The sequence below is a fragment of the Homarus americanus genome, unplaced genomic scaffold, assembly GCF_018991925.1.
Source record: "Homarus americanus isolate GMGI-L3 unplaced genomic scaffold, GMGI_Hamer_2.0 scaffold6889, whole genome shotgun sequence".
In the NCBI taxonomy this organism is placed as follows: Eukaryota; Metazoa; Arthropoda; class Malacostraca; order Decapoda; family Nephropidae; genus Homarus; species Homarus americanus.
Window position 1 is genome coordinate 19,969 of NW_024740668.1, and position 9,075 is coordinate 29,043.

The 9,075-nt window shown below is 46.3% G+C and overlaps 1 protein-coding gene across 1 annotated transcript; it reads left to right on the top strand.

Moving 5' to 3' along the window:
• The first annotated feature begins 583 nt into the window (after window positions 1-583).
• On the top strand, window positions 584-8,151 carry LOC121875500 (adenosine receptor A1-like). Its single transcript, XM_042380066.1, has 2 exons — window positions 584-861; window positions 7,762-8,151. Exons 1-2 carry the CDS (start codon window positions 628-630, stop codon window positions 7,882-7,884), a joined length of 357 nt encoding a protein of 118 aa, XP_042236000.1. The 5' UTR covers window positions 584-627; the 3' UTR covers window positions 7,885-8,151.
• Window positions 8,152-9,075: the final 924 nt, after the last annotated feature.

Sequence of the window (9,075 nt, forward strand, 5' to 3'; positions counted from 1 at the left end):
AGGGTGACGGTCCGGCCCTGGTGGTGAGGTAGAGTCGCAATGAGAGACTGGGGAAGAGATGAGAGGGAGAGGTGTGTGTGTGTGTGTGTGTGTGTGTGTGTGTGTGTGTGTGTGTGTGTGTGTGTGTGTTTGTGTGTGTGTGTGTGTGGGGCTGTGTGGCTGTGTGTGTGTGTGTGTGTGCTGTGACACTGAGTGTGTGTGTGGTAGATAAATACTAATCTTCTCACAATATCACCCTCATTGAAAGTGTTATACCGCAGTGGGTGATCGTACAGCAGCAGGTGAAGGTGTATTAGCTGGTAGATAAGTGGTAATTAACATCCATTTAACGTCTCGGATATGCCACTTAACTCCTTCCATTGTGCGTGTTGGTGGTCGTATGGGTGTATTAACCATTAAGGGGAGCGGGAGTAGATTGTGGTCATTAAACCTTCATATACTGTGCATGATGGCGGTATACTGTGGTAGTGTGGTATCTTCCCATCGTTCTTTAATATTTTTATCTTTCCCGTCACCCCATCTCCCCTTAACCCCCCCTCCCTTTATTTCCTCACCTTTTCACCCCTCCTTCACCCCGCCGTCATCTTATATCTCTATCACCATCACCCGGCATCACCTCCATCACTAATGCCTCTTCTTCTTCTCACCCCCACAGGCATTATCTTCGGCTGCTGGGGGGCGGGGACGCTGGTGGGTCTCCTGCCGATGATGGGGTGGCACGAGGAGTACAAAGCCTCCTGCGTCTTCACCCAGGTCATGAACTACGACTACCTGGTCTTCCTCTACTTCTGCACCATCATCGGCCCGGGTCTCCTCATGGCGGTCTTCTACACCCACATCTACACCGTCGTTCTCAAGCAGGTGTGTGGGTGTGTGTCCAAGGGATGGTGGTGGTGTTACAGGTGTGTAGTTTTAGCGTTGGTCATATCCCCAGGTGTGTAGGGTCAGGAGGGTGATGACCTCAGGTGTGTAGGTGGAAGGTGGGATTAGTTATTACAGGTGTGTAGTTGTTAGGTGTAGCGACAGGACGTTTGATAATTACAGATATGAAGCTCCGAAAAGTGTGATAATTGCACATATGTAATGTGGGTGTGGTAATTACACACATGAAGCCCCGGGAGGTGTGGCTGGGCTTTTACACATATGTTGCTCCAGGTAGGTAGTGTGTTTAATTACACATATGTTGCTTAACACAACTTAATCTCATCCTAATGTTATACAATGAAACCAAACATAAGTAACCGGACTAGTGAAGCACTCTGGTAACATAACATAACAGAGACCAACAACACCCGCTGATGGGGACCACAGTACCTCAACTTGTACAAGAAGCTCGTGTTCCCTTTATGATAGCTTTATTACCAGAGTGTTTCACAAGCTAATTTTTGCGTCATCAAGTGCGCAAGATATCAACACCGAAAACTTACTCTAACTTAAAATAAAAATATAAATACGATACATTAAATACTAAGGAATTGTCGTGACTTGTCGTGTCCGCCCATAGATGTAATGTTGTGTGAAAGTTGAGCTTTCATCCAGTGTGTGGTTGGTGACCCCAGGATAAGGTGTTGTGTGTCTGGTGCAAGAGTTTGTGGTGAGGACGAGTGGCATCGTTACAGGCACACTGTGGCTCCTTCCTACTGTACACTTTCCTCCAAGTCTCATGATTGGTCCGTATTAACATCCATTCAGATTATGTCTTGTGGGGCAAGAAATTTGAAATATTTGTCATTAGTTTGACTGATTACTGATCATACGAAATTTACTGCTTAAAATTAGTTTAAAAAATAATCTCACTTAAGTTTATAATATAGAATTTTCGTCCTTAAGATGTTATATTGTTATCAAGTGTTATCAGGAGTTATATTGTTATCACGTGTTATATTGTTATCAAGTGTTATCAGGAGTTATATTGTTATCAGGAGTTATATTGTTATCAAGTGTTATATTGTTATCAAGTGCTGAGCTTCAACAACTAAGGTCTTTAAGTGGGTACAGTAACCCACTGACCTCCACCCACAGTCCGTGGAAATATTACTTAAGGCAGAAAACCAGTGTTAAGTTAAATGCCATATTGAATGTAATTAATATTTATTCCGTGGTGTAAAGGTGAAGTAGTTAGTTAGGAGGACTTCTTCACTTTACGAACATTGAAGAATCCTGAGACGGAAGTTAATTGTATTGACAAACTTCTCTTGAGGTGACGCAGGCAGGTAGTAACTCACGAGAGGCGAGAATTAGCAACAACAAACCCGCTTAACTACCTCGTGAGGTAATTAGCTCTTATAGTGGTGGCAGCCAATCCGGCGACGCACTCATGCTCCAGGGTGTATTTAACAAGCTCGTCCACTCAGAGGATAAGGCTGGAGCTCTCTCTCTCTCTCTCTCTCTCTCTCTCTCTCTCTCTCTCTCTCTCTCTCTCTCCCCCCGTTCTGACCTTTTGAAGTTGCCTTAAGCTTCACTGGTTTAGAGGGGAGGAGAGAGGCTCTTTGAGGAGTAATTATGTTCTATTATGTAGTGTTTGTCTGCTGGCCTTGTGAGTGTTTGTCTGCTGGCCTTGTGAGTGTTTGTCTGCTGGCCGTGTGAGTGTTTGTCTGCTGGCCGTGTGAATGTTTGTCTGCTGGCCGTGTGAGTGTTTGTCTGCTGGCCTTGTGAGTGTTTGTCTGCTGGCCTTGTGAGTGTTTGTCTGCTGGCCCGTGAGTGTTTGTCTGCTGTCCTTGAGTGTTTGTCTGTCCGTGAGTGTTGTCTGCTACCTGGAGGTTTCTGCTGCGAGTTGGGCCGTGTGGGTGTTTGTCTGCTGGCCTTGTGAGTGTTTGTCTGCTGGCCTGAGTGTTTGTCTGCTGGCCGTGTGAATGTTTGTCTGCTGGCCGTGAGTGTTTGTCTGCTGGCCTTGTGAGTGTTTGTCTGCTGGCCGTGTGAGTGTTTGTCTGCTGGCCGTGAGTGTTTGTCTGCTGTCCTTGTGAGTGTTTGTCTGCTGGCCGTGAGTGTTACCCTGCTGGCCGTGTGAGTGTTTGCTACTGGCCTTGTGAGTGTTTGTCTGCTAGCCGTGTGGGTGTTTGTCTGCTGGCTGTGTGAGTGTTTGTCTGCTGGCCGTGTGAGTGTTTGTCTGCTAGCCGTGTGTGTTTGTCTGCTGGCCTGTGAGTGTTTGTCTGCTGGCCTTGTGAGTGTTTGCCTACTGCCTGTGTGCGTGTTTTTCTGCTAGCCTGTGTGGGTGTTTGTCTGCTGGCCTTGTGAGTGTTTGTCTGCTGGCCTTGTGAGTGTTTGTCTGCTGGCCGTGTGTGTGTTTGTCTGCTGGCCGTGTGAGTGTTTGTCTGCTAGCCGTGTGGGTGTTTGTCTGCTGGCCGTGTGAGTGTTTGTCTGCTGGCCTTGTGAGTGTTTGCCACTGGCCGTGTGAGTGTTTTTCTGCTGGCCGTGTGTGTGTTTGTCTGCTGGCCTTGTGAGTGTTTGTCTGCTGCTGGCCGTGAGGTTGCTAGCCGTGTGGGTGTTTGTCTGCTGGCCGTAGTGTTGTCTGCTGGCCTTGTGAGTGTTTGCCTACTGGCCGTGTAAGTGTTTTTCTGCTGGCCGTGTGTGTGTTTGTCTGCTGGCCTTGTGAGTGTTTGTCTGCTGGCCTTGTGAGTGTTTGTCTGCTGGCCGTGTGAGTGTTTGTCTGCTGGCCTTGTGAGTGTTTGTCTGTGGCCGTGAGTGTTTGTCTGCTGTCCTTGTGAGTGTTTGTCTGCTGCCGTGTGAGTGTTTGTCTGCTGGCCTTGTGAGTGTTTGTCTGCTAGCCGTGTAGATGTTTGCCGCGGCCGTGTGAGTGTTTGTCTGCTGGCCGTGTGAGTGTTTGTCTGCTGGCCGTGTGAGGGTTTGTCTGCTGGCCTTGTGAGTGTTTGTCTGCTGGCCGTGTGAGTGTTTGTCTGCTGGCCGTGTGAGTGTTTGTCTGCTGTCCTTGTGAGTGTTTGTCTGCTGGCCTGTGAGTGTTTGTCTGCTGTCTTTGTGAGTGTTTGTCTGCTGGCCGTGTGAGTGTTTGTCTGCTGGCCGTGTGAGTGTTTGTCTGCTGGCCTTGTGAGTGTTTGTCTGCTAGCCGTGTGGGTGTTTGTCTGCTGGCCGTGTGAGTGTTTGTCTGCTGGCCTTGTGAGTGTTTGTCTGCTGGCCGTGAGTGTTTTTCTGCTAGCCGTAGGAGTATTTTTCTGCTGGCCGTGTGAGTGTTTGTCTGCTGGCCTTGTGTGAGTGTTTGTCTGCTGGCTTTGTGAGTGTTTGTCTGCTGCCGTGTGCGTGTTTGTCTGCTGGCCGTGTGCGTGTTTGTCTGCTGGCCTTGTGAGCGTTTGTCTGCTGGCTGTGTGAGTGTTGCTGTCCTTGTGAGTGTTACCTGCTGGCCGTGTGAGTGTTTGTCTACTGGCCTTGTGAGTGTTTGTCTGCTAGCCGTGTGGTTTGTCTGCTGGCTGTGTGAGTGTTTGTCTGCTGGCCGTGAGTGTTTGTCTGCTAGCTGTGTGGGTGTTTGTCTGCTGGCCTGTGTGAGTGTTTGTCTGCTGGCCTTGTGAGTGTTTGTCTGCTGGCCGTGTGAGTGTTTGTCTGCTGGCCTTGTGAGTGTTTGTCTGCTGGCCGTGTGAGTGTTTGTCTGCTGGCCTTGTGAGTGTTTGTCGCTTTGTGAGTGTTTGTCTGCTGCCTGCGTGTTTGTCTGCTGGCCTTGTGAGCGTTTGTCTGCTGGCCGTGAGTGTTTGTCTGCTGTCCTTGTGAGTGTTTGTCTGCTGTCCTTGTGAGTGTTTGTCTGCTGGCCGTGTGAGTGTTTGTCTGCTGGCCTTTGAGTGTTTGCTGTCTTGTGAGTGTTTGTCCGCTGGCCTGTGAGTGTTTGTCTGTCCTTGTGAGTGTTTGTCTGATAGCCGTGTGAGTGTTTGTCTGCTGGCTTTTGAGTGTTTGCCTGCTGGCCTTGTGAGTGTTTGTCTGCTGGCCGTGTGAGTGTTTGTCTGCTAGCCGTGTGAGTGTTTGTCTGCTGGCCTTGTGAGTGTTTGCCTGCTGGCCGTGTGAGTGTTTGTCTGCTAGCCGTGTGAGTGTTTGTCTGCTAGCCGTGTGAGTGTTTGTCTGCTGGCCGTGTGAGTGTTTGTCTGTGACCGTGTTTGTCTGCTGGCCGTGTGAGTCTTTGTGTGTATAAAGTGTACTCATGCCGTGTGTTGTGAGCGGGATGGTACCGTCGGGTTACGGTGTGAGAACTGACCATTAAGGCGTGGTGTAGCGGTACAGCATAGGTACACCACTCGACTTTATCTTAGGTACAGCTGATTGACACCCGGGTACCTCTGCTCCCCCAGCAGTGAAGGAGCCCCAGCTTTCCTGATAGTGAAGTGAGCACTGTAGGTGTAGTACCGAGAAACTACTGATTCTGTGTACCGGAGGCTTTATCTATGCCCCCCCGCCCTACTGGCCAGACTAATGGTACACCAGTTTCATTATTTCACTTTACGGAGGTTGTATATTAGGTCGTACGCCTCCTGGTGGCCATAACTAAAATACCTCCCGGTCAGTTAGTCGGTGTATCACCAACCCACCAAGCCCCCAGTTAGTGTACCCGGTGACCTATGATTGGCTGTGGTGGCACACGATCTATCCCATGATTGGTTTGGCTGGCTGGCTGGCATGCTGGTGTCATATAGTTGAGAGGAAACCCATTACACTAATGTTGTCACCTTTACGGCCACTGTTTGAGCAGTCTCACCAGGTCATTACACCCCTGGAATACTACTCAACACCCCCACCAGTAACAATACAGTGATTACTCTCCCCACGGCAGCGGTGATTACTTGAAGGACGTCGTTGGCATCTCGTTTAATTAGTGACGCCGATCGTTTTCAAGAGGTTAATCATGGTTTGATTTTAATTGGAGGTGATTTTTAAGAACTTATAATGCATTTTTGTGTTCTAAATCCTTGGACCTTACTGTCCCTCGACGCCCTGGACATGTTGGACGGGCGCAGTGAACGACCATTAATTACCAAAGACTCATAAATGACCAAGAGAAAGGTTAAAAATCACGTATGACAGCTAAAAATTCACTTGTATTTCATTACGCGAATAGTGTCGAGGAGAACGAAGAAGAATTCCAGCATTTTATTTCAAAGTTTATTTTTCTTTTCTATCCAAAACATTAAATGATTCTCTCAACGCTTTTCAGAAAACATAAATCGTCCATTTCACCCCCACACACACACACACACACACACACACACACACACAAGAACGGATCTAAAAAGCGTACATTATTCCCATTGACGTTTTTGTGACGGGTAAACTGATTCCAATAGCTGCGACTCTTGTCTTTGTGCTCTTATGGTGACTGTTGGTATCCTTTGACAACCGACCTCTGAGTGTATCTGTGTGTGTGTGCAGCTGTGGTGGAGTAGTGGAGTGTGTGCAGCTGTGGTGGAGTAGTGGAGTGTGTGCAGCTGTGGTGGAGTAGTGAGTGTGCAGCTGTGGTGGAGTAGTGAGTGTGTGCAGCTGTGGTAGGTAGTGAGTGTGCAGCTGTGGTGAGTAGTGGAGTGTGTGCAGCTGTGGTGAAGTAGTGGAGTGTGCAGCTGTGGTGGGGTAGTGGAGTGTGTGCAGATGTGGTGGAGTAGTGAGTGTGTGCAGATGTGGAGAGTGGGAGTGTGTGCAGATGTGGTGGAGTAGTGGAGTGTGTTCAGATGTGGTGGAGTAGTGGAGTGTGCAGATGTGGTGGAGTAGTGGTGTGCAGATGTGGTGAAGTAGTGGAGCGTGTGCAGCTGTGGTGGAGTAGTGGAGTGGTGGTGGAGTAGGAGTGTGTGCAGATGTGGTGGAGTAGTGGAGTGTGTGCAGATGTGGTGAAGTAGTGGGAGTGTGCAGCTGTGTGGAGTAGTGGAGTGTGCAGCTGTGGTGGAGTAGTGGAGTGTGTCAGATGTGGAGTAGTGGGTGTGTGCAGATGTGGTGGAGTAGTGGAGTGTGCAGATGTGGTGGAGTAGTGGGGTGTGCAGATGTGGTGGAGTAGTGAGTGTGCAGCTGTGGTGGGTAGTGGAGCGTGTGCAGCTGTGGTGGAGTAGTGGAGTGTGTGCAGATGTGATGGGAGTAGTGGAGTGTGCAGCTGTGGTGGGGTAGTGAGTGGAGATGTGGTGAAGTAGTGGAGTGTGTGCAGCTGTGGTGAGTAGTGAGTGTGCAGCTGTGGTGGAGTAGTGGAGTGTGTGCAGATGTGATCCCTCTCCCTCTCCACTTTAACATGCACTTTGATAATAATCTTTCATATCATAACAGGAATTATATCTCCACTGTGTATAATCCTAACCTATAACTTACCCTAACAGAGAAAAACTGTCAAGTGTCTTAAAGTTGCAGGAAAATATTAATATGTGTTGTGTTCGTTTTCCTGATCAGTGTTACTAATCCTTTTAACCGCTTGTGAAGAATCATAGAAATGTGATTCTTTTTCTTCTAATCTTTCTGTTATCTTTCTGTTATGTTAAGTATTTGTAATACATCCTGGAGCTAATGTTTCCAAAATTACTCTAATCTTAATTCAAACTAACAGACAGACAGGCACCGTAGAAGTGTCTCAATCTTAACATGAAAATATGAACCTGTTTCCTCATCTGCTGTTGAGTTGATGTTCTGTTTATATGTGTTTGTTGACATCCTTGGGCTGATGTTTCAGGTACTGTAGATCTTCAGTGAGCTGTGGCTGTGTGTGTGTGTGCTGGGGAGAGACATAATATTATAATCGCTTAAGTAAGTGTTGTGTACATACTGTATATTGACCTCCGCTCACCACCTTCCATCCACTTCCAGACGAAACTTTCAGTGAAATCGGAGCACGGGACGGTAAGCCAAGGGATAGTGAGGCTTGTTGCACAGCGTCTTAGGACTGATTTTAGTTTCTGCCTGACCTTCTTAGACACGTCTTGTATATAGTGAATGCCTTACCGAACTCTGACACCCAACACAGTATTATATCTTTATTTTGCCGTTTGACCCTTGATTTTTTTTTCCACTGTCTGTTTGTTTGTTAATTTGATTTGTTGCTGTTATTTGTGAATGTTTTTAAGTGTTTTGTTGTGTTTGTACTTGTGTGTTTTATTGTCAGCCTTCAACGCCTTAAATTATTTCTTATCTGAGATGAAATTATCACTCTGGCAGCTTCTTTCCTTCCTCCTCACGGCAGAGTAGAGGCAGGTTATGGCAGGCACCTGTAGTCCTACACTGTAGCACTGTTGTAGGCAGACCTGCTTGTATTCTCACTCAAGGTGCCCCCCACCACCCTGATTCAACCTTTTGTGTGTTGACTTAAAAGCACAAAGTTTATAGTTATGAAAGTTGGTCTATTTTTTAACACTTTTTTTTTACTTTAAAGGCACAATTTATTTTAGTTTTAAATTCTAGGATTATACTGTACATTGTTATTTTAAGTCGGAGGTTTATCATATTACTAATACAGATAGCGATTTATTTACTTTGTATATATAAATAGCACATATTTTGAGATGGTAAATATAAGAGGGTATACCTATGTGCGAGTATACTGTATACTGAAAGGTATATTTCTCAGCATAATTAGTATGATTGATACCCTTTAAGTATGAAATATATACCCCATAATACTCACACTAAGTATACCCCATTATACTAGTTTAGAAGACTCGGGTTTATATATCAGTGTAATATACCTTCATTTGAGTAGAATTATATCCGTACCCCCTTTGATATATTATTTTAGGTATATCTCTGCCATTTATTATATTTCATCGTGATTATTGGACTTTCTTTATTTTCATCTGGCTCCTGTTCCGTATCTTATCCTTCTATCTTATTATCTTCATTCTCTTATTTATTTCTTCATGATTTTATCTCTCTCTCTCTTGCCTTATTTCTTTGTTATCTCTTTCTTTCTTGTCATTGTCCAGTTTTAATATTTATCTTATTCTCTTCCTTATCTCACCTTCTCTATACCTTATCTTTTACACTTTTTTTTATATTGTGTCCTTATCTATAGCCTGACTTTTTATTACCTGTTCACCCCCTCCTCCACCACCCATTTACCTGTTCCACCCCACCCCTCATTTTTGTTCCATGTTCCACCCCCACCCCCATTTACCTGTATATGTT

Bases quoted from the DNA above. Each gene is read 5' to 3' on its own strand.
- LOC121875500 (XM_042380066.1), top strand. From the start codon at position 628: ATGCCTCTTCTTCTTCTCACCCCCACAGGCATTATCTTCGGCTGCTGG. The intron at 862-7,761 runs GTGTGTGGGTGT...ATCCACTTCCAG, and splicing joins ACACCGTCGTTCTCAAGCAG to ACGAAACTTTCAGTGAAATC.